This window comes from Chelonia mydas, chromosome 5 (genome assembly GCF_015237465.2).
Source record: "Chelonia mydas isolate rCheMyd1 chromosome 5, rCheMyd1.pri.v2, whole genome shotgun sequence".
Classification (NCBI taxonomy): Eukaryota; Metazoa; Chordata; order Testudines; family Cheloniidae; genus Chelonia; species Chelonia mydas.
The window spans coordinates 40,098,120-40,124,574 of NC_051245.2; the positions used below are offsets into that span (position 1 = coordinate 40,098,120).

At 40.2% G+C, this 26,455-nt stretch overlaps 1 protein-coding gene across 2 annotated transcripts in view; it reads left to right on the plus strand.

Annotated features, from left to right (window-relative positions):
* LOC102946609 (regulator of G protein signaling 7 binding protein) overlaps positions 1-26,455 on the plus strand; it is an 80,705-nt gene that overhangs the window by 48,734 nt on the left and 5,516 nt on the right. The window contains exons 3-5 of one of the 2 annotated variants that reach the window (XM_007055356.4): positions 1,496-1,626; positions 21,610-21,757; positions 23,347-23,417. In XM_007055356.4, the coding sequence (XP_007055418.2) occupies positions 1,496-1,626; positions 21,610-21,757; positions 23,347-23,417 (350 nt within the window). Of the gene's footprint in view, positions 1-1,495; positions 1,627-21,609; positions 21,758-23,346; positions 23,422-26,455 lie in introns of those variants that run through there. The other variant, XM_007055357.4, reaches the window with a different exon arrangement.

The following is a 26,455-nucleotide window of genomic DNA, read 5'->3' on the forward strand; positions in this document are numbered from 1 at the left end:
CAACATTTATTCAGTAAAGCAAATATTTATATCTGTTTTATACTCCAGTTTTCTATTTTATTTGTCTTTCTTTTGCTGAAATCCTAAATCCTTGAATTGAATAACCAACAGTATAATTAAAAACACTACTGGCAAAGGTGATTGTGAGCCCACCTTTTAAACTTGGCTGGACAAATCTTTTCTTTGGATACTCAAATGAACAGCTATGCTTGTAAAATAAACATTTTATGCCTAAATGCTATTTTGAGTCTGCAAATGTGGGATTTGGATGTCCAATTTGGCACCCAGGTTTGAAAAATGGACCCTGTATGTGGCAAAATTATTTTATCTGTGTTCTAAAGAGATTACGCTTGGTTTGAAAATTAGTGAATGGATTTTTTTAGTCCTTGTCCTTCTTTCTACAATTATTATGACAAAGATGCTGCTCAAAAAGCACCTCTTCCAAAAGTCCTATAAGCCTCAGACCTCCCCACACTGTAAAGTTGGCTAATCAGATGACTAACATTTTAAACACCGAGAACAACAGTTGAAAAAGAAATTCATACAGAAGTCCTGAAACTAAAAAATTGTTCACTCAACTTCACCATTCAACCACTCCAGCCTATCCTATTCCCAGGCTTGGTTTGAGTGCTGTGTTTTTAGATTGTATATTGTAAGGGCAGGGACCTTTCTTCATACTTTTCTGTGAAATACTTAGCACACTGGTGGATCATATTCATTATTAGGTTTCATATATTAATGCTGTAACAATAACATCTAAGCAATACAAAACAAGAAGTTATAACCAAAGACCCTACTAGATTACAGAAATCGTGTGCCTGATCCTGAATTTGTGCTTCTACATAGTACAATTACACTAGGACTACATGAGTCTACCACCGCCACCAAAAAGTTATACTCCACCAGCACATGTGGAGAAGGAACAAATGCTCAGACTTCACAGGTTACAAATGAATTTTTCTGCTTTTCTCAACAACAAAAAAAAAAAAAAACAACAAAACCCCAAAGTGTGCAAGGGGAAGTAAGGACCGTACACATTAGAAAAGACTTCCCGCCTTTCAGAGAAAACTTGTGACAGAATGTGTAAAACTTTCAAAGTAGTAAAGAATAAAACACCTCCTGGATCTTGATATTAGAGGGAAATACAGAATTTGTTATCACTTAAATTGTTTTAAATATTTAAACACTTCATGGATGACAGGAGGGGGAGAAATAAGTTAAATTGAATGTTTTGTAAAATATGTCTAACGTTTATACGGCTAAAAACTTCTTTTAAATAAAATTCTCTAGAAATAACAAGTTTTCTATAAAAAGAAAAGGAGTACTAGTGGCACCTTAGAGACTAACAAATTTATTTGAGCATAAGCTTTCATGAGCTACAGCTCACTTCATCGGATGCATAGATTTACAGTTTTCCATAGATTTACAGACAGACAGTTGAAGGCTGTATTAAACAAGTCTATTTTAAGTACAGTCTTCCTCTTTTTTGTTGCAGCCCAGAAGATGGAGAGATTCATCCTGAAATCTGTAGACTATACATTCAGTTGCAATGTTGCTTAGAAATGTACACAACAGAGATGCTCAAGTCCATATGTCTCCTAGGATCCCTCCAGTTTCATCGGAAAGGTACTGAATTACACAAACACATCACAGACACTAACTTTCAAAACTGATCTTTTTTTAGTTTTCCTTGGGTGGACATACAGTATGTATAGAAATACATTCCTGAATGGTCTTTACAATAGAGGGATTCACATAAGCGGTGGTTCTACTATGATGTCACCATCCTCATAAAAAAGTGTGTCGCATCAGGTGTGCCTATCTAATGTGTTATTGTGATTTAAGAGCCTGGAATTGGAATAATGTTTGACCTGAAATGGGAAGTTTTAGCTCCCGGTACCAGTTATTAAGATACCACTGAACAAGATTCTCTGTACATTTGCTGGAATAAATAAGGCAGAATGGTGGGTTCTGAAAATTTTTGATTCAAAAGTATCAAAACATTTCATTTCAGGCTACCTTGACATTAAATTGCGACAGCCTGAGCTGCCATGATGCCTTGTGGGAGTTACGGTTCAGCTTTATGCCCCCAGTTGCCTCCATAAGCTGGACTTCATCTCCCATCATAGTCATGAGACTCCCTTGATGCACCACAGCTATTCAACCAGAGGGTTTCATGGGGGGGATGTAGTTCAGCCAGAGCCCAGCCAAGAGAGGAGAATGGGCACATAAGGCACCCAAACAACAACTCCCATGAGGCACAGGCAGACTGATGTTGAACTGACCCTAAACAAAACATTCTGATGCTGTTCAACATGCCAAAATGTTTAGATTACGGGATGACCCAACTCAAAATGAAATATTTTGTTTTGATTTTCCTCATGTTTATAAAACAACTATTTTTTGGCAAAATCAAAATTTTAAATAGGAAAATTTTGTTTTTATGGAAATTGCATTCTCTCTTTAAAAAAAAAAACATAGATGGAAAATTCTTGACCAGCACTACAATTCAACAAGATGATGTAAGGAAAGGAGCTTGTGCTATTAGCAGTTGGGCTGACAGGAACTCTCTCTAGCATATCTCATGAGGAATTTAGTACAGGAACCATGAGCAGTATTTGTGAGGTGATCCTTATGACCGCCTCAGTTCTCGCTTTACTTTAAGGTCACCTGTTCTGCATACTCAGTACTACAGTATGGCAAAAAGGAGAATCATGATATAATATTATATATCCTCCTTGCATTAGTACCACTATACCCGAATTGCACCCTGGCATATCCATGAGTGCTGATTTCTTAGGGGTGGAGAGATTTACTCATATTGATGAGCACTGTGCATCTCTCTGTGCAATAGGGCCCAACTGTGTATTTCCTACACTCTGATGAGCACTTACTTATGCACATAGGCCTATTATCTTGAAAGGCATGAATGAATGTTCACAGTTGTGAACAACAGTTGCACAGTCACAAAACTAAAGGAGAACTTTAAAACTCTAAGACCGATAGTTAACACTATCGTCACCTAACACTTTTCATTACCAGTCCCTATTTTCAGGCACTTGTAACTTTGTCAAACATCCATCATTCAAGCTAATTTTCCATGTTTGCTCTTTTTAATTTGTTTAAAAAAAAGTTTTAATAATATCAGTTTTGTCATTTCCAAGAATGAAGTTTGGCAAATTAGCTAACTTTTCCTATGTTAAATATTTTCCCAGACATTTCTTTGAAGATCTCTAGTCCCTCCATTGCTTTGGAGCATGGATGTGACTTTGGTAGTGGGACAGTGCTGGGATCAGATAGGTGACTTTTACTCTCACCAGGAAAATCCATGCAAAGATGGCTGAGTTATAAGCATCTGAAAATCATTATTTGCACATACTCAGCTTTGTAAAAGGCTTTCTGCTCGAATCACCACATATTCCATCTGCACTGAACAGACTCCAGCCCCACACAACTCCGACATGCCAGCAACACTGAGCATGTTCCGAAGTCTCACTCAAACTCCTTCACAATGAGTACAGACCTATAGCTCCAGACACCGGCAGTACCCCTACCCACTTTGTCCTAAGGAGGGTGTGCTGGGCTGGAAACCAGCAGAAGACCTTCCACTGTCTAGTGTTAATAAGGTTTACTTCACAGCCCTTATTACTGAGCAAGGCCTTACATCTCCTACTACAGGAGACAGTCAAGAGTCATTGCCCAGTCTCACAAATGGCCTGGCAGTTTGTACAAGGTGATTTCTGGCAGAGATGGCTGTGGCAACCTGTCTCCACTATGAAAGATCCACATATCATCCACATAAGCTAAACCACTGCTCAGGCTGCATGTACCAGATCTAGGTGCTTGGCTGTGCTGTTTTTAATTTACTAAACCACTCCCCTCCAGACCCACGAATAGAAGCCTGTAATCCTGATTCTCACCTTTCTACTGCTGTCTAGTAAATGCCTGGAAGCTGAAGCTAGACAAATTCAGAATGGAAATAGGGCATAATTTGTTAACAGTGAGGGTGATTAACTATTAGGACAATTTACCAAGGGTCAAGATGGATTTTCCATCACTGAACAAGACTGGATTTTTTCTAAAAGCTATGCTCCAGAATTTATTTCGGGAAGTTTGGTCAGGCTGGGTAATCATAGTGGTCACTTTTGGCCTTGGAATCTATGAAAACAGTTGTGTAAACCACTGGCAAAGCACATGCATTCTGTCCCTATGTTTCTGTTGGGCCGCAGAGTATAACAATGTATTGAGATACTCCAGTTACTCCTTTAGTTCAAGTGTTAGATCTCTTCAAAATGTGCAGATACATTTTGAGTACTTCGATAGCTGCATCTGGTGGTATCAAAAAGTTTTCACCTAGGAGAGGCCCAGCAAAGTAAATACGAACTTATCACCCTGATCGAAAAGACCACATCAAGGGATTTGTTGGTTCAGCCAAAGGTGGGTTGTGCAAACTGACAAAGTTTAGTAATACATTGATTTTTTCACTATCCCTGTTTATATTAAGCCATATGCTTTGTAGTTAAGATGTTATAGTAAGTGCTCCTGGATGGGTTTATTAAGCTTTTTTAAACTACAGGCTGAGACTTTTCCAGGAATGAAGGTTCTTATACCCCTCAGAGATGTTCTTCTTCCAGTGAAAATTCATCTTTCCTGTAAAAGTTAGGTCTGATTTCCTGAATAATTTCATATTTGTTTAAACATCCACTTAATGTAATGTGTAGAACCATAAATAACAGTTTATATGTTCATGTATCCTGGCAAATTTGCTCGATTGTCACAGGCAGCAGGGATGGTTTGGACCATATTTGTGCTAGCTATCCTGGAAAAAAGAAGCCACAATCTCTCCCCAAAATATACTAACATTCTTTTCAAGGCAAGATAGAAATTCCATCTTTATTAGCATTTTAATGCAAAATATTTGCATCAAAAGGATTATCCATGTCTAATTACAGGAGGTAGCTAAAGTGGAAATCCTTTTTATTCACTCCCAATCAGAGTAAGAGATTTGTGATTGGTGAATAGCTTATTTTTAGATATATGGATATTCATAAAATATTGTACTCTGGAAATAACTAAAGCCTCTTCTGTAGTTTGTACATACTTTTCCCACGACTGATATTTAGGAGTAAGCAATGGGGGAGCTTCTCAGACTGAAAGATAACTATTCCCACCCCAAAAGAAGCAGCATGGACCGTCTGAATTACAGGATTAATAGAGTCATAGCATATGATAGCTACTAAAACATGTTCTTCTTAAAGCTACATGACAGATTGCACTGTACCTCCCAATAGCTGTCATTAATAGTTTATGCAGGGGACTTACCAGCCTAGAGAGATAGAGTAGTCAGCTGTTGAATGCAGCCATTTTTTGCACTGTAGAGGTTATCATTTTAAAATCAGCATTTACCAAGTTACTACATAGTTGTATTTGAGGTAATGCAGTTGTGTCCTAACTAAGCATAGGGAAAATCATATTTCCTGTGTCACTGCCAGAGGCTGTAACTTTTGTCACGTACTGACTTAACAGTGACCACAATCATTTGTCTCCAACCGTCTAGAGCAAGTATTGAAAGAATCTTTAATAACTAAAATTGTTTTTATAATTGTATCTGGGGGAGGTGGAGAAGTGAGATTTTTGGTATTAACCAATAAAATAATATGTTGTTCTTATATAGAGAATACTTACCTTGCATCATAGATTCTAAGGCAATGTAAAGAGGTGATAAGTATCATCTCAGTTTTACAGATAGAGAAACAATAGGTTTAATAACTTGCACAAGATCAGACATGAGGTCAATGGCTGAACTCAGAATCTAAGCTGAGTTTCCAGTTCCCACTCCCCAGTAGACAACACTACACAGAGGAGAGAGTTTTCTGTCATTGCAGCCTTATTCCCTTATGGGCTTAAATGTTTAAATCCTGTCACACCTGCTGAAAGTTTCCAAATTTCCATATGTGATCTGGGCAGCCAGCAGGGATTCGATAACTTACTAGAAATCTTAAAAACACAAACTAAGATGACCTATCCTACACAGTACTTTTTTTTTTTTTTTTTTTTTTTAAAACATTGTGCAAGTGGATCAGACCATTTTCGTCACTATTTTTCAGAAATAGCTTCTTGTTTCCAGAGGGCTTAGCACAACTTGTCAGTTGTCTGACATCTTAAAAAATCTATTATCCACTAGACAAGCAGCATAACTAGCATTATGATAGACAGCAGTAAGAGACTTAACTTTAACACTGTTGAGACAGAAGAGATACTCAAGATACGTGTACTCACTCTTCGTAGAAAAGGCAAAGAAAACAGTTCATTTTTCTGTTATGTCTCTATTTTAGTCTCTTAGACACTGAGGTCTGCCTTGCTGGAGTCATTACTGCGGCTGCCATATTTTAACCAACAATCTTTCAGCACATGTTGAATCCTAAAACTTGTATTCTTTCTTATTGTACCACTTTTCCATCTAACAAAATTTGTGCCCACTTCTTTAAATTCATTCCTTAAGGAAAAGATTTATACACTTGGGCCTGCATTGTAATACCCGCAGCTGCTCTTGAAAAGCTTTAAAAAGCTAGATATAGGAAACAACACAAAGCACTCTAATGATCGAAGGGTCTATTTGTCCTCAGATATAAGTAGCAATGTTGTCTACTAGGCATAATACCCATAGAAATAGTAAATGATTCCAGTATTTATTAATATTGTTAAAATGTGTGTATATGTCTGACCTTTTCCCCACTGCTAGCAGGTATATAATTACTTGGCAGGTCTTGTGGTTCATTTTTGAATTGCAGTAATATATTTTCCATTTTCTGTTCCTCTAACCTGTCAGGGAAGTTTTAAAAATCTCTCTTGAGACTTCAACAATTTCTGTTCTTATTTTGGAGCCAGCAGATTCAAGTAGAATAACATGCAGACTGTTCACACCAACCTGCGGCTAATAAATAATAATCTGGGTTCTTGTACATTAACCAGACATAGCCAAGTAAGCTGCAAATTTGACAAGAGCATGAAAGCTGAGGCTGTCTGCTTCTTATGATGCTCTTTCCCCAGGGGACCCCAGCCAGCTCTTTCATAGAGGGCCTAGAGGGAGATAGATGCTTTTCTGGAGATTAATGGAACATCAGACCACAAGTTGAAGTGCCATGATTCAAGTACTTTTTTTCCTACCATCCCCAAAGTTCCCCATCTCTCTCTATTGTTGAATAAACATTCCTACATTGACAGTACAGAATACAAGGCTTCCTGTAGAGTGATTTCCTGCATACTTACAATCTTCAAGACAGCTTCACTGCTGCCATACAGCCTATGTTAGAAAAGACAGACGCCAGTATCCATTACTTCTTTGTATAGCTATAACACACACAGTCACAGCGAGGCCAACAGCCAAAAATAAGTCCAGTTTTGCTATGCAGCAAGTACTCTGAGGGAAGGGGTTCTTTGTGAGTTTATTTCTATAGTACACACAAAAAGCTATGTCAAAAGACCATTATTGAGGTGCCAAAGTCAAGAACTCAGAAATTAGGAAATACCAGAATTAAGGTGGCCTGTGCCATTTGTACTATCTTCCCTTCTGCCTGCTCCAAATACCTTTACAATGCAAATCCTTTGTCCTGGAGGGGAGGCAAAGCTGGAAACTTTTAACTATAAATTAGAAGAAAAATGCATGACTTCGGAGGGTTCTCTGTGGTGTGGAGGAACAGCTCCGTTGAGCTCCAGAGCCAGCCACTAATATCCATTTCCATCTGGAGTCCAGCACCACAACTGACCCCCCTAATAAAGGGACAGGTACTCCAAAAATCTCTGGAATGACAGCAGGCAAAAATTTGTCTACTGGAAGCTCTATAAGTAGCTGAAAAACAAGGAGAATGCAGGTCTCCTAGCCCCTGGACAAGACAGCTGCTGCTGAGGGGACTGAATGTATGATGGATGGCTGTGGTGGAGAAAGTTGCTGTAGACACAGTAGATATCCAGGTCATGATGCCTCGATTAACTCTTCTCTGCAAGTGCTGACAGGCCAGGTGAATGAAGCAGAAGGGAGAAAATGGAAGATCAGGTACAAGGGATCTCAGTCCAGGTGCAGAGAAGTCTCACAGAGTTATCGTCTCTTAAATCTTACAGTGGCAGATATTGAGGGAAGGTCTTAATGCAATAATTTGAGAATTATAGGAGTACCTGAGTGAGTAGAGAAAGGCAACGCTCTAGAATTTGTTTCCTGGCTTCTTTCAGAAGTGCTCAGCCTGTCATATGATTTTAAATTTGATTTAGAGAAAGCACATAGATCCTTGGCTCCTAAGTCAGCCTCAGATGCCAAACCTCGTGCACTGATTGTCAAATTGATCAAATTTACTGTAAAAGAAGACATAATGCAGCTAGCTTGTGGAAAATAGAACTATTTTGGGGGATGTCACAAAATGAGATAATGATTTTTCAAGACTTTGCAAAAAGACATGGTTAAACAGAGATCAGCTTTAGAAGAGCAGGGGAACTTGCCAAGCGCTGGGTGAACAAATATTTCATAAAGTTTCCAGCTCAGTTTCATGTCAAGCCTAGTAAGGAAGTACATCTGTTCCAAAAGCCGCAAGCAGCAGAAAGTTTTTTAAATAGCCTGCAGTGAATTGAGTACCTGTTCTGTTTTATACCAAGTTTACTTCCCAGTCGTTATGTCTGCCCTACCTGCACTTATGAGCTTATCCAGTTACCATGACTCATTCACTTATTTGGGTTCTCTCTCCTGCTTCAAGCTGATACTTTATTAACTTTTGGGACATGTATATCAATTCTCATCAAATGGCTAAATGTGAAGCTGGGGAATTAAGGAAACACCTCATCCCAAATTGACCTCATGGGACCGAGCTGACTGAGGAAAGGGTAGATTTAAATTGCATAATTAACAATATTAAGTGCCTTTGCTTCTGCATTTGTGCTGGGGAATTAATGAAACATTTGACAGCATCCCTAAATGAACATCAACACGAATGAATGATTTGTGATCATTCAAGGCCTATGTTAGCTGAGCACTGATGTACACCAAAGAGATCACTAGGGGGCAGTGCAGCTTCCTGTTGCTCTGTACAAATTTGAGGGCTCCAATGCCGCTTCCTAAAATTGGTGCCTGTGGGAGACCCTGCTGTATCCTTACTGCTGGGGGGTCCTCAAAGCCTAGCAGCTTGGGCTGGAAATCTGAGAGACAGCTCTCCTCCCTGCAAGATGTCATGGAAAGCTGCCCGGGACTGACCAATATAGCTGTACCCCCTATGGGGCAACGGAGCAGAGGAGCAGACCAATGCAGGTTGCTGAGCTATATGGACAGTGATTTCTGCCCTCCCTATTACCTGTTACTTTCTCCCTCTCACCCTGCTTCTGCTTGCCCTTTTTCCCCAGTCCTCTAACTTTCTCTCGCCATGTCCTCCCTCCACCCCCCACTTCCCCAGTCTCTTTCCCCTTGTTGCCCCTTTCCCCACCTTCTATAAGCTCAACCCCACGTATATGAACATGAAGTATAAAATGAATATAGACGAGTCACTTGTTCAGCTGAAGGATTTGTTGTATTCTTTGGTGCAGTTATTTACAGTTTGTGGGAGTAGTTAGATTTCTCCCCTGATAGCTACAGTATATGTTTACTTAATGTGGGGAAGGGAAACTGAATGTTTGGTTGTAAACTAAAAGGAGGAGGGGCTACGTGGCCATGAGAAAGTAATCCTCACAACGTACAGTGTCTCATTCAGTGCAGCAAGCTCTATTACCGATACTCTGGTGTTTGGTTCAACAACCTGCAAACATTACCAGTTAGGGGATAATAATATCCTTGACATAGCAGGTTAAGAAATATTACATTTGTGAAATGTGAGCTCCCTTTTTATTGCCTTATAATATAGGTACTAATCTGTGGCATGGGAATAATAGGATGCCTATTAAAAATAATAATTTAAATTGTGGATATTGGTGGAGCCTCTTGCTTGGATGGTGCGTCTTCCCAGCCCGCCTCTACTGAATTGGTTTGGTTTTGTTTATAGTGTTAGATGTTGGATAATTTTTGCAATTACATTGTGCTCTACTATGCTTGGTAATAAGTAATAGTGGTAATATGTATGCTTTGTGTTTTTATGTTTTTGTTTTAACTTGTCTATTTGTGCTCTTCCCTCTCCCTCTCCGGAGCCCTCTCCTCCCTATTCCCTGGAAGTCTGGCAAGTGGCAAGCATCTGGCAAGGTAATCCAAAATCTCTAGAATAAACGTCTGAGACATTTCATCCATAGACTTCCCCACCACATGGGTTTCTGTGTGGGGACTAGGATGGGATGTAATAGAACAAATAATACAACGGTTCCATCACCTCCATTTGTAAGAGTACTCATACAAAAATAATTCTTAACACAGCCAAATGGCCCTGAATCTTAATTCTATTTCCTAGAATGTGAAGGGTCTCAACAGTCCAGTGAAAAAGAACAAAAGTGTACTCATTTTGAACGAAAGCAAAAAGGAAGACACTGCTTTTGAAGGAGACACACTTGACCACAAATGAGGTTGCTAAATTAGAGCATGACTGGGTAGGAAAAGCAGAGTCATATGGTTTCTCATCCAGATCTAGTGGGGGAGCCAACCTCTTCCATAAAGCAGTAGCAATAACAGTGTCTGAGTGAATTTCAGATGTTCAGGGCAGATTTGTAATCCTTAAAGTCACCTAGTCACTGCTTATATTAATGGGCCTAAGCTTGATGATCCTGAAATCTTTCCTAGGTTTTTTACTAAGTTATATGGAGAACCCCATATCCCTGCTATGATTGCTGGGGATTTTAATTATCCTTTTATGGACAAATCTTGGCCTCAGGGGCATAAGCCAGCAAAACTAGAATGGCTCTGAAGTTGCACTTTAAAGATCTAGAGCTATGTGATGTCTGGAGACTCATACTTCCAGTGAGTAGGAACTATTCATACTTTTCTCCAGTACATGGGTCCTATTGTCCTATAGATTGTTTTGCTCCCCAGTGATATGGTTAATTCTGTAACTGACTCCTCCATTAATACAATTGCTGACTCTGTTCATGCCCCTGTAATTCTTCAGATAGCAACAGACCCAGGTGAGAAACAGCCAGGTAAATGGAGATTTAATTCTTCACATTCATTAGATCCTCATTTCAAAATATTTATTGAAAAGGGGAAGTTGGCCTGTTCCTGGAGATAAACCAACCTTCAACATCTTCTAGCAGGTTAATGTGGGAGATACTCAAGGCCTATTTGAGAGGTAGAATTATAAGTTTTGCATCAGCCAAGAAGAGACCGAAAATTTGAAAAAAAAAAAGTAAAAGAGCTTAATTTGTCTTAAGCCGCAGCCCCATTTCCAGATTTGCTTCAATCCCCGATTAATTGTAGATCTGAACTCAGTAAGATGTACTCAGCGCAGGCTCAATTTGCCCTATTTCTACTCAGGCAGGACGTCTCAATTGGGTGGAAAACCTGGCAAGCTGCTGGTTTACCACCCAAGACAAAAGAACTCTGCATGTAGAATCATGGTCTTCCATGATAACCATGGTAAATTATGTACATCACCTAAAGAACTCTTTATTAATATCATTAATTTCTATAAAGATCTGTACAAATTGGACACAAAGCTCCCCCAACCCCCACAGGTGCTTTGGGTCAATTATTTAAAAATACTACATCACTGCAGCTCAGTGTAGAAACCTTGACACACCACTAACAGAGGATGAGTTAGTTGAGGCCATTAAGCATAAGAAGGCAGGGAAAGCCCCCCAGGCCAGATGGCTTCTCTGCCAAATTCTATAGACCCTTCCTTGACCTCCTGTCTGACAAGATGCTTAAGATGTTTCATGAGTCACTCCCAGAGTGCACCCTTTCCCCTATGCCGAGGGAAGCCCTAATATTAGTTATTACTAAACCAAGAAGAGACACTACACTATGTTCCAATTATAGGCCAATTTTACTTATTAATAGTGATGTCAACATATTGGTAAAAGTTCTGGCAATGAGACTGGAGAAGGTTTGGGGTTCTATCATACGCCAAATCAAGTGGGATTTGTCAGAAGCTATCATGGCTCTGATAACCTTTGACAACTTATTGATATAATAGTAGTGAAATAGGATGACCCCGAACCACAAGCCATATAAGCCTTAGATGCAGAAAAAGCTTTTGATAGAGTGGGCTGGAGATATGTTTTATACCTTACAAAAATTTGTATTTTGACTCCTATTTATTTCCTGGATTCAACGGTTATATTCTCACCCAACCTCTCCCATCACAACCAACAACGTGACCTCAGATATCATCAGCCTCTTCTGGGTTACTCGGCAAGAGTGCCCACTGTTGCCATTACTTTTAGATTGGGCTCTTGAGCCCCAGCAGTAGGTATATGGGCTCATCCAGTTATCTGAGGCATTCAAATTGGTTCCATGGAGTATAAATTGATGTTATAAGCAGACAAGGCCCTCTTGTATATATCCAAGCCAAAAACCACTATTCCAGCCTTCCTATTACTAATTCAAAAATTCAGAACAATATTTGGTGATGGCTATCATAGCTAAGATGTACCAATTTCATCCTCAGTGTCATGCAAAAGGACCTCTCTGGGGTAGCCCAAACTGGCAAACTGGGGGGCGGAAACTGTAATTTATAAGAATTGACTGAGCAAGGGCATCATATGGATTCACTAATTAGTCAAGGAGGCGGGCTTTCTCTTATTTCTAACACTAAAGCAGCATGGGTACCTGATCTCAGCGGAGTGCAGTACTTACAACTAAAACACTTACTAACATATCAATTTGGTCCAGATGCTGTCAGACTGCCAGAGTACATCTACACACATATGGGGATAGAAGTTGTGACTCAACCTAGAGCTTGGGCTCTGAAGGCTAAGGAGGGGATTGAGCTTCAAAGCCCCAGCTGCAACTTCAAAGTGCTGTCTACACAGCTAGTTTTAGCGTGGTGATCTGAGCCCTGTGACCATGAGTTTGTCCACCTGGCTTGGAGGCTCACTGCCACTGACAGTGTAAACATACCCCTAAAACTACTGGTAACCTTGGAAATGCTTCATAAACTCCCCCACTATGTATGCTCTACTAATGAAGAGAACTCCAGTGGTTTGGAGTTCTTTGTGAAAGGATGGAAAGAGGACTTCACACAGACCTTAAAGGAACCCCAATGGCAGCACGTTACATAATGTTAAAAATGCTTCAGTGGAGCTCAGGCTACTCCTGATACAGCAAAAGATTCTATTTAATTTTAATTCTATTTAATATATATTGGACACCACACAGGTTGCACAAGAGGGGGGTCCTGTCCTCTGATGTTTGCTGCCGCTGTAATAAAGAAAAAGAACTCCCCTGATGCACATGTTATGGGACTATCCAACAGCCAGGCAGCTGTGGAAAGAGATGGACATGAATGAAAATAGTGCTTGGCTTCAGCAACCTAACCTCAGCTGAAAATTATATCTTAGGTTATGTATCTACTGTGCTGGTTCTTGAGGGCCTCAGTGATTACCAAGTACATGATTTTACAAAAATGGAAGAGTAGGCTTATACCCAGAATAGAGCAGGGTGTTCAGATCTGTCTGAGTTAGCAGCAAAAGAAAAAATAGCTTATCGAAATAGAGAAAAATTATATGAATTCAAAGAAATTTGAACCCTGTTTCTTGATACATTTGGATAAGAAATGCTGAGATATTCAAATAATGCCAGACTTCCACTCTACCTGATTGTTCTGCTTTTTCCCCTCTGGCTTCCCTCCCCCAAGCTCCTCCCCTCCCCCCTTTTTTTTGGCCTACTTGTGTATGTTTTTTTATTATTGTTGTTGTCGCTTCCACCCCAACATGTTATGTCTGTGTAATATTGTCTGGTTTTGTATTGTCTGGTCTTGCAGCTTTGACAAGTTGTAAAGATGCATGATTTTATTGGCGATCCTGTGAAATGTGTGGGTTTTGGTAACGTATATAAGCTCTAAGACCTTTTTGTATTTTAGATTCTTGGTTTCTTTATGAAAATTAATTTAAAAAAAAATCACTGAAGAGTGCATGAATTTAGCCACGTAACTCACTAAGTTGAACAGGTTAATGCCTTTGGAGGCAACGCTGTCGAGCAAATAAAGCACTGGACAGGGTCAGGAGTCCTGGGTCCTATTCCTACCTCTGTCATGGACTTGCTGTGTAACTTTGGTCAAGTCACTTCATTTCTGTTTGATCAACCACATCTTTGTCTATTTAGACTGCAAGCTCTTTGGGGCAAACGTGTAGAGCGCATAAACACAATGTGGGTCCTGCTCTCGGCTGGAAGCTCTAGCTGCTGCTCTGATATAAATAATAACCCTAAAGCAGTGAGCTGAAATTTCTTTATGTGCTGATTTAGTAAGAAACACAGGAACAAACATTGTAAAGATCTCAGCGAGTACTATCAAACCCAGGCCTCAGACATGAGAACATGTTTTAATTATAGTTCAGTGGGAAGCTAAGTAATGTGGAGATACTCAGGGCTAGCTTAGGAACTGCTCTGCAGCATTTAGAAAATTCACCTCAGCTTCCTGTAAATAAAAAAGGCCTTGTTTTATTAATCTCCCTGCATGTTTTATTGACCCTGTAAATGATGCTTCCAACACTCAATACTCTCTTTCTGCCAAGTGTGAGCAAATCTCGAGTTAGTCAATTAACCACTAGAAGGTGCTGTAGGAATAGTTTTCTTCTGAGACACTCCAGTCAGATCATTTGGAGTGATGGCTGTTTGTAAATGAATATTGACTGTATCCAGATCCACCAGTAATTAAACCAATCATTATTATTAAATTATAACACTTTGTCAAGTGTCAGTGAATTCTGTCACAAATATATGTTGTTTGCAATGATGTTGTTCCCAGGATATTAGAGAGACAAGGTGCGTGAGGTAACATCTTTTACTGGACCAACTTCTGCTGATGAGAGACAAGCTTTTGAGCTACACCAAGCTCTCCTTCTGTCTGGGAAAGGTACTCTGAGGCCAGTTCTACACTAGGAAATTAAATCGGTATAACTACGTCGCTCAGTGGTGTGAAAAATCCACACCCCTAAGCAACGCAGTTAAACCAACCTAGATTGATGGGAGAATTCTCCCATTGGTGTAGGCACTCCATCTCCCTGAGAGGCGGTAGCTATGCTGACGGGAAAAGCCCTCTCATCTGCAGAGATAGCCTCTTCACTTAGGAGCTACAGTGGCACAGTTGCTTGCTGTACTGTAGTGTAGACCTGCCCAGTGTATCACTGCTAAATACAAGGTGGAACAGATGGCTTAGCATAAGGAGTTAATACATGTTGCAAGAGATCATTTGTGGTGGAATAGGGAGTTAACACACCTGCAGTCACAGGACAAAGGAGGATTAGTGGATTATACAATGTGTTCCATCTTGTATTTAGCTGTAACACTGAGTGCCTTTCCCAGACCTGAAGAAGAGATCTGTGTAAGCTTAAAAGCTTGTCTCTTTCACCTACAGAAGTTGGTCCAATAAAAGATCTCACCCACATTGTCTCACAAATATTTGTTAGCATCCCAGAGTATGAACTGATACAACCTACAGGACTTCAATGTATCAACAGCAAATAATTTTTAAATTGGTTTGGGTCTGTAATAGTGACTGATAAAATAAAGTAGCTCTGCTGACTCACATTTTCATAGTAATAAGTCCAATGTCAAGTAAGGATGCTAGGTGATTTTATTATATTTAAATCTAGTTGCACAGTGATGGGGTTACTTGGAAATCAGGTTAATGAACGAAAGAATTTTTAGTCTCTGCAATCTCAATTAGATCGTTTTAAGTCACTGAGAGCAAGAGAGTCATTATTTTACACTGGCGTTTCAGATTGGTGTGACGCTTTGTAAAGTCAGCTAAATTTATAACAAGAACTATTTGCCCTTTTTATGGCAATTCATAGAAAGCAAACACTCATTCTTTCATCACTTCGTCCATAGATGTTCACATTTTGCCATCGGAACATACAAGAAATGTGATTCAACCACAGTTCTGTTAAAATACAAGCGAAGAACGTTTTATTACCTTAACCTCGTTCAGAATCAAGTTGTTCTAAATAAGTGAGGAAACTCTTGCACCAAGCAACTGTGAAAAACCTGTTGTAACTATTGAACTGAGAGTTTCTGAACTGTGGATCTCTGAAGTTTAAATGCCTAAATACATAATCTATACAGAAACCAATAATGCCATGGTACCATCTGCAGCTCTTAATAGCCAGTTCGGTTACATTGTTACTTATATATTAGTAAACTGTTAGCTCCTGGACACATGGGATTAATGATAGGAATGTGTTTTACATCACAAAATGTTGTCATGCTTGTATACTCCTACCAGTCAGCTGTGCATCACTGGAGCAAGGTAGCTCTTCTTATACAAGCGTTGGGTAAAGATGCATGCAGGAGAGCAAAGAGGAGATGGGGCAGGAGTTTTGGAGGGCAAAAGAGAGGGAAGGTATAAGGGTTTTTACCCATAGTCTAGTACACACTACATTAAAAGCCGCTGTGTCAAGGAGTTAAAAGCTCCATTTTCAGTTATACATTTATACTGAAACTAGACTAAAATGTCACTGTTAATGGTAAGAAAATATCATACGAGCTATTGGTCTGATCCATAGCCCATTGAAGTCAGTGAGCTGTGGATCACACACTCACTGCAGCATGTTGACAGGTAAACATTCTGTGCATCTCTTCCATTATAGCATTCCACTTTGTTTGTAAAGATTGTAAAGGTTAGGTAACATGTAAACTTAGAGTTAGTGAGACGCCCTTTCAAAAGGACATCATACTGCATGCACTACAGTGCAAGAGGTTGAGTAAAGGGGCTGTGGCCATCCTAATTCAGACATTATGTGCCTTCACGGGTTTTCTTTCATGAAGTGCGTTGTCTTTAATAGTTACTGCGGTTAATACTGGTCAGACTGGGCATGGGACTTATACATTGGATTTGTCTAACTTTTCAGAAAAAAATGTATAATCATGCAGAGTTAAACTCTGCCCTCAGATACTCACACACCGCTCTCCCTTGATTTCATTGGGAATTCTGTATGAGTATCAGAGGTCAATATTTGGCCTTTTTAAGGTGCACCATGCGGTCTTGCAAAATACATATACATACAAAAGGGTCCAATTCGAGGTGGGAGTCAAAGGGGAGTCTTTCATTTTTGTTTTTTTCCCCTCCAAAGTGAAATTTTATTCAATTTCCAGTGTCTTAAAATGAAATGGGAATATTTTACAGCTTGTCGTTATTTCAGAATTTATCCTTAACAACAGTCTATTGACACAACCTAAGGAAAGAGTGAATTAGATTCATAGAGTTACATCTCTAATTAAGATTGCAGTGTGCCCCGGTGGAATAGCACAGGCAAAGCAAGGGTAGAATCAGCACTCCATGTCTGTAAACAGACTTCTGCCAGCTATATTGGTCAGGAGTGTGAAGAGGTGTAGACATGGTCTTATGATACTATTCTGCTAGGCACTTCAAGAAATACCATAGAATAGATACTTGGATTAAAAAGGAAAGAATTGAGCTTAGTGGGAGAATTGTGTGCATGCATCATGGAGCGAATATACCACAAAGCTTCTGTGATGTAAATTCAGAGTGATTAGTTTCTGTATTGTATGTCCATCACAATAATAAAAAATTCTAAATTACAGGTAAGTGTGTACCATGCAGAGTACAAGAGCCTTACACATTGAAGTTCCTGGCATAATTCCTTTTCCATCATGCATTTTGGATTAATAACAAATATCTTAAAATAGTATATAAAAGCCTTTGATAGCTTATAATTTAGATAAAAAAAAACCTCACTGAAATCATGGTGTCTTTTTCTGTGTAAACTGTATTTTACTTCAAGTTTTAGGAGCATTGGAAGGATGGATTACTTAACTGATGTGCTATGATCTCATTATCCTATTTCAGTGGTTTTCAACCTGTGGTCCATGGACCCGAGGGGTCTGCAGATTACGTCTAAGATTTCCAAATGGATCCACACCTCTTTGAAATTTTTTAGGGGCCCGCAAATGAAGAAAGGTTGAAAATCACTGCTTTGTTTGAAAACTGGTATAAGAAAGAAGGACAAACTGTGAAAGAAAAGAGAAGTACAATACATGTGAGGAGAAATAAGCACTTAAATACACTGAACTCTCCTTGGGAAAGAAGAGAGAACGGGTCAAAGGCAAGTTTTGAAGGGGAGCATATCATCCCCATGCTAGCCCTATGGAGATTCCCTAGAAAATATAACAGTTTTTACTGTTTCCCCCCCATTATTGTTTCCATTGAGACACCCACTCATTTTTCAGAGATCCAGGGGCAGCCACAGCCAAGGGAGTCCCTGGCATTGCATCATAGGGTCATGATGCCAGGGAACAGGAGTTGGGAAGGGGTGGTAGACCAGTACAGAGCCTCCACCATATTCCAATGCTATCCTGGATTGGGGGTAGACCCCAGGGCCTAACTCACAGGTTTAAGCCTATGACCAAGACGTTCTTCAGAGCCTTTATTATTAACAGACTCCCAGTTATTTTTCAAGTGATTTGGCAGGCATCCTGAATTTCAAGGAGGTCTTCATGAATCGGTTAGGATCCAACAATATTACTAGTGAACAGCTCCTTTCAGCCAAAGAGAGCTTGGTACCACTCATACTGCCAAAACTGTACAAGACTGCCTTTGTGCTGACAAAAAAAAAAAACATTACAGGCACTATACATCTGTCCTTGGGAAGAGGAAATAACAATCCTTGTTTTAAAACCATAGCACTTTAAAGTAATGGTAAAATTAATCAACACCAAATTATAACACTACTTTGTATTTCTATAGCACCAGTGACAAGTTGGATTGCTTTCAAGAGCAATCCTATTTCATAGAAAGGTGATAAGTGTGTGATATGAAAGTTGTGTATTGTGTAATGGGCTGGTATAACTCACTGCTCTTTCCAATACAGTGAGTAAAATAGCCAAGAGGACCAGACAGATAAGCAATTAAGGTTTTGCATTGAGGTCTCTGATAAGACAATGACAAATGATTTGGAAAAATGGGTAAACAGTGAGATGACAAAGTTTGCAGATGATACAAAATTACTCAAGATAGTTAAGTCCAAAGCTGACTATGAATAGTTAAAATGGGATCTCACAAAACCGGGTGACTGGGTAATAAAATGGCAGAGGAAATTCAAGATTGATCCATGCAAAGTAATGCATATTGGGTAACTATATACATACAATATGATGGGGTCTAAATTAGCTGTTATCACTCAAGGAAGAAATCTTGGAGGCATTGTGGATAGTTCTCTGAAAACAGTCACTCAATATGGAGTGTCAGTCCGTCCCCCCCTCCCCCCCCCCCCAAAAAAAAAAAGGCTAATAATGTTAGGAACCAATAGGAAAAGGATAAATAAGACAGTAAATATCATAATGCCGTTATATAAATCCATGGTATGCCCACACCTTGAATACTGCATGCAGTTCTGGCCACCCCATCTTAAAAAAGATATATTAGAAATGGAAAAGGTACAGAGAAGGGCAACAAAAATGATTTAGGGTATGGAAGTTTTCATATGAGGAGAGATTAAAAAGACTGGGAGTATGCAGCTTGGAAAAGAAATGACTAAGGGGGGATATGATTGAGGTCTATAAAATCATGACTGGTGTGGAGAAAGTGAATAAGAAGTCTTATTTACCCCTTCATATAACACAAGAACCATGGGTCACCCAATGAAATTGATAGGCAGCAGGTTTAAAACGAAACCAAAGGAAGTACTTCATACAGCTAACCTGTGGGACTTGTTGCCAGGGCTGTTGTGAAGGATAAAACTATAACAAGATTCAAAAAACTAATTAAATAAATTCATGGAGGAGGATAGGTCCATCAATGGCTATTAGCCAAGATGGTCAGGGATGCAACCCCATGCTCTGGGTGTCCTAAAGCCTCTGACAGCCAGAAGCTGGGAGTGGACAACAAGAAATGGATCACTTGATAATTGCCCCGTTCTCGTGATTCCCTCTGAAGCACCTTGCATTGGCCACCGTTCGAAGAGAGAATACTAGGCTAGATGGACCATTGGTCTGACCCAGTGTGGCCATTCTTGTGTTCTAACTGGGATGTACAATTGGGAGGAGGTTATACTAAAGCTAAAGCCCAGAAGGAGATCACCCAGGAGGAGGGTTTGATTGACTCTTCATTAAGCAGCGGGTCAGGAGGGGAGAGAGAGATGGAGCAGCACTTTAGTCTGGAGTTCAAAAGGAGCCTCCATGAGAGGTGAGAAGTGGAGCTGTTCCCTGTGGCCAAGGATACCTGAGGTGAGTGAGAGGTTTAAAAAAATGGAAGTTTGATTCCCAGGATCTCTAGCAGACTGCCAGGCTGAGAACATGCAAACAGCTTTGATGACCTGAGAGGCTGGATGATGGAAATAAACAAGCAATTTCTTCTATACTGTAATTACACAGATGAGGTTTAGCTAGGTGATTTCTGGACAAGTTTGAAGATTAGATAGGCATTCAGACCACAGATTTTGTTTTTAATATTCATTTCTTTCTCTTCGTGATAAACCTTCCTTAGTAAGAGTTTTTGGTCATAGATTGTTTGGGCAAATTCATGAGGTCCATCCAGAAAGGTAAATAAACTTGAACCTCTGAGGAAGGTGTCTGGAACCCAACTCTGAAATTTCTCAGTTCAAATGGCACACACAAAAGAAATCCATCCCATCAGATGCCTGGTGCCAGGGCTACACTGCATACCACAGTGTAGGGTGACCAGATAGCAAGTATGAAAAATCAGGACAGGGGGTGGAGGGGTAATAGGCAGCTATATAAGACAAAGCCCTGAATATCGGGACTGTCCCTATAAAATCAGGACATCTAGTCATCCCTACCACAGAGGAATTGCCCAAGGGCCATGGACTAGAACCTTGTCAGGGCACCAGCTAATTCCATCAATCCTAACTTCTTTGCAGTCATCATCACCATGGTCCAGGCCCAACATCTCCCTCTCTCCCACACAAAAGACCTGACTACCAGCCCTCAACCACTCAGCTCTAACACCTCCTTTTATTTCGTTGTAGTAAGTATGAATCACAAACTTGGTGCAGATTTGGAATCTGCTGCATTTTGGGTTGTGAATGTTGGCATGTGTGTAGTGCTATTAAAACTTGTCAAGTATAGAACTGCGCATTTTGTCCTACTTTTTCAGCACAGCATACTACTACTAACTAGGATACGTGCATTGTGCTGTCCATTGATGTGAGAGGTTTTGAAGTCGTTTTCAATAGATGCGCTACAGTTCACTGTTTTTTATTCCATGTTGTCCTTTGGTCCCTGGCACAGATTTTACACAGTTAAGCAAAATGTTTAGTTCCACACTCCTCTCTTTGACCTCACTCCCGCTGCTGCTGCTTGGCATAAGTTGTGCAGTGGCCAAGCAGCAGAGCTCTCATTAGCAGATAGACAAGTTGCCATCCATTCCCTGCCCTGCTCCCTTTTCACGTTGAGTTTGTGTTCATAACTCTCTGCACCGGTGCTGTGCATGACCAAGTCCAAAACACCACATTTTAGTCTCTGTATAAGCAGTGTTTAAATAACAGGGATATGTTTTGTTTTGTCTTAACATTTTAAAGGAAAAGAGCCTTGTGCAACACCCAGGATCCTAGACAATAAAATGGAGGAGAGTTCAGAAGTACCTATTTTAGAAGACACATCATCTTCACCAATAGATATTCAACAGCATTCATGGCAGGTTTCCACCGATATTGAAAACACTGAAAGGTATGTGTAGCCTTTATTCCTAAATACTGGAATTTATGTCTGATGCTTTATTCAGCCTTTCCCACATAGGCAATCAATATTGTTACTTGTATCAGTACATTAAAAAGGCATTTTAACATTTCTTCAGAACTTAATGTACATGACAGTAACTTCCAAATCAGTGGGTACAAAGATGGGCCAGAAGTGAAATATTTGATTTAGCTGAGTACCACTGGATGCCACTGTCAAAGCACGAAGGAGAAGAAACTACAGAGATAAATGGGCCTACTTGCAGAACAGCGATAATAAGTCTTATTTTCATTTTCATTTTAACCAGGCCTCTGCTTTTGTATCCCAAATTACCTGGACTCCATTTTTGCACTTGCCAGTCAGGTATTTAAATATCCAATTGACATCAGTTGTGCCTGCCAATAATTCTGAACATGTGGAAATAAACAAGTATATACCAAACTGAACTCCTTTCATCCTCTGGCTATCCAGGTGCAAGTTGAAGCTTCTATGGCCCTTTAAAAAAAAAAAAAAAGTAAGAGATAACCCTGGTGGTCATTTCTGGTCTTACTAAAACTGATCTATTATCTAAGGCTTTGTGTGAGTTACCACTGAGAGCATGAGGGCTACCATATTTCCTTGTATATAACCAAATTCTGTTCTATTAAAAGGGGAACTGAATAAAACTGAACTATAGGAAAGACCGTTGCACTGCTCTGTTTAGGAACCATATTGTAGTATCAGTGGTATCCAAATGAATGAGGCAAGATCATGCTGTCTTTCAAACCAAAAACCCTTTAGTGCAGCCTGAGCCCTCACACAGTTTCTCTTTCACTTTACAAACCGTGAGCCACTTTCAAAACACACACACCTGTAACCCTGCTATGGGAGAGAGGAAACCCATTATCATAGCAGTGGGGATTATTTAGTCTGTTTTCTCACCTTTAGCATTTTGGGCAAATCCCATGCACTTGAGAGGGGTTAGGTTGACATGCTGGATGGAATGTTCTCTTCATCCACAGAATGGGAACTGATACAACACACATGGTCCCATCAGTCATTTGTTTATTACTTTTTCAACACTGCCTTTGTGCTTGGTACTGTCCAAGATACAAAACACAAAGAGTCACTGTCGCAAAGAACTTACGGTCTAAGTGTTTGCCATCTGGGGGCAAAAGGGTAGCGCAGCCAACACTGGTGCTGATAAATGCTGCGTATGGTGCATCTCTCCACTAGGAATTGGACTGAACCCACCAACTCATTTTATAAAGATCACTCAAGATCCAGGAAATGGTAATTATGTCATCATCCTAGGCTAAATTTGAACCAGAAAGCTGCCAATTACAATCAAATCAACCCTCCACTTCCTCATTAAATCTAAGGGCATATTCCTCTTGTAACAAAAATAAAGAATTAGACTGGCTTTTATATTGGAACCAACTACTTGTCCAATAGATAGATCCAAAAGAGCTCATTAGTCCCACTTTAAGTTTATTATCTTTCATTATTTCAGTGTATTGTACTATTCCTACAACCCCCAAAAGCAGAAAATAGGTTATTTACAGTCTCCATTCTATCTGTTTTACTTTTAATTTCCACAGAGACATGAGAGAAATGAAAAATCTTTTAAGCAAACTCAGGGAGACTATGCCTTTACCATTGAAAAATCAAGGTGAGTCTTGCTTTTTCTGTATCTAATGTAAATTAAAGCATTCAAGTGTTTTGGCTCAGTTTATATCAGAAAAATCTAAATTTTTTCTAGATATTATAAAAAAATATTCTGAGTAAGTCCTGGCCCCACTGATGTCAATGACAGAACTTCCACTGACATAGAATATCAGGGTTGGAAGGGACCTCAGAAGGTCATCTCGTCCAAACTCCTGCTCAAAGCAGGACCAATCCCCAACTAAATCATCCCAGCCAGGGCTTTGTCAAGCCTGACCTTAAAAACTTCTAAGGAAGGAGATTCCACCACCTCCCTAGGTGAAGCATTCCAGTGTTTCACCACCCTCCTAGTGAAAAAGTTTTTCCTAATATCCAACCTAAACCTCCCCCACTGCAACTTGAGACCATTAGTCCTTGTTCTGTCATCTGCTACCACTGAGAACAGTCTAGATCCATCCTCTTTGGAACCCCCTTTCAGGTAGTTGAAAGCAGCTGTCAAATCCCCCCTCATTCTTCTCTTCCGCAGACTAAACAATCCCAGTTCCCTCAGCCTCTCCTCATAAGTCATGTGTTCCAATCCCCTAATCATTTTTGTTGCCCTCCGCTGGACTCTTTCCAATTTTTCCACATCCTTCTTGTAGCGTGGGGCCCAAAACTGGACACAGTACTCCAGATGAGGTCTCACCAATGTCGAATAGAGGGGAACAATCTCATCCCTCGATCTGCTGGCAATGCCCCTACTTATACAGCCCAAAATGCCATTGGTCTTCTTGGCAACAACGGCACACTGTTGACTCATATCCAGCTTCTCGTCCACTGTAACCCCTAGGTCCTTTTCTGCAGAACTGCTGCCTAGCCATTCGGTCCCTAGTCTGTAGCGGTGCATGGGATTCTTGCATCCTAAGTGCAGGACTCTGCACTTGTCCTTATTGAACCTCATCAGATTTCTTTTCGCCCAATCCTCCAATTTGTCTAGGTCCCTCTGTATCCTATCCCTACCCTCCAGCATATGTACCTCTCCTCCCAGTTTAGTGTCATCTGCAAACTTGCTGAGGGTGCAATCCACACCATCCTCCAGATCATTTATGAAGATATTGAACAAAACCGGCTCGAGGACCAACCCTTGGGGCACTCCACTTGATACTGGCTGCGAACTAGACACGGAGCCATTGATCACTACCCGTTGAGCCCAACAATCTAGCCAACTTTCTATCCACCTTATAGTCCATTCATCCAGCCCATACTTCTTTAACTTGCTGGCAAGAATACTGTGGGAGACCGTCCACAGGGCAAGGATTTCACTCAATAGGGTTAGCCGAGCATCCTCTAAAGCTAGTATATTTTGGAAATTAAGAGCTAAGTTATGTCTCTGCTGAGCAGAGCTGTACTGGAGAAAGGGAAGAGGCATAATAAAATTTTATTATAAATTTTGCAGATGACACCAAGCTCAGAGGGGTTGCAAGCGCTTAGGAGGGAAGGGTTAGAATTAAAAATGACTGTGACAAATTGGAGAACTGGTCTAAATTCAACCAGATGAAATTCAATATAGACAAGTACAAAGTTCTTCACTTGGGAAGGAAAATGCACAGCTACAAAAATGGGAAGTAAATGGCTAGTGGTAGTACTTCTGAAAAAGGATCTGGGGTAATAGTGGATCACAAATTGAATACCGGTCAACAATGTGATGCAGCTGTGAAAAAGGTTAATAGCATTCTAGATGTATTAATAACAGTGTAGTCTGTAAGACATGTGAGATAATTGACCTGCTCTACTCTGCACTGGTAAGGTCTCAGCTGGAGTTCTGTGTCCAATTCTGGGAGCCACACTTTAGGAAAGATGTAGTTAAACCTGCGAGAGTCCAAAGGAGAGCAACAAAAAGTTTATAAAACCTGACCTGTGGGGAAAGCTTCAAAAAAACTGGGCAGGATTAGTTTTGAGAAAGAAAAAAAAGACTGAGGGGCGACCTGATAACAATCTTCAAAGTCTGCTCTAAAGAGGACTGTGATCATTTGTCCCATGTCCACTGAAGGCAGAACAAGTAGTAATGGGCTTAATCTGTAGCAAAGGAGATTTAGGTTAGATATTAGGAAGAACTTTATAACAATAAGGGTAGTTGAGCTTTGGAATAGGCTTCCAAGGGACGTTGTGGAATCCCCATCTTTGGAGGTTTTTAAAAACAGGTTGGAAAAATACCTATCAGGGAATGGTCTCTGGACACTCTCCAATTTGTCCTAAAAAATTAAAAGCTAGGGCATATTCTTTATCATATATTATATTAGTATTTCTATAATGCTGTCAGTGTACATGGCAGCCTACAACAAATAAAGTGTGCTAAGCATAACAGGTCCTTGTCCCAAGGAGCTAACAGTCTAAAGGCACAACAGTTATGAGAGAAACACAGAATGGGGAGAATACATTGCGCTCCTGAAGTTTCATGGAATGCAGGGGATTGCAAAGAGTTTGGAAGGAGAGGAGGAAGAAGTCTCAGTGTGCATTATATAGAAGGTCATTCCAGGTAAACAGGCACAAAGTCTGGAATGGGGCACAAAGAGAAAGAAGAAGGTGAACATAGCAAAGGAAAGACCTACGCAGTGGAAGAGGAGAAACTTGAACTCAGTGCAGAAGAGAGGAAGACAGTTCAGAGTTCCAGGGATGAATCCTTCCTCTGCATTCCGGCCCCGTTATATTGTTCTGGTAATCCTTCTGACAGGTGGAGTTGGCAGCAAGAAGGGCCAGGTTCAATGTCTAGGGATTTCTCATACCACCACAAAATAAAACCAGCTCAAGTCCCCACCTAGTAATCTGGGGAAACTAAACACTGCGTTTGGGCGCCTCTCAAAGGCAATCCTTCCCCACTCGCAAGCACTGAGTCTGTGTAAAACAAAATAAAACTTTTATTAAAAGGGGAACCAATGTTAATTTGGGAAAACACCAGAACCGCAATTCAAAAGCATGTGATCACAGGCAAACGTCCACCCCAGAGTGTGTTGGACAGTGTCCTTTGCCTCAGTTTCTCACTTTGCGGTGTGAAAGTCCAACAAACAG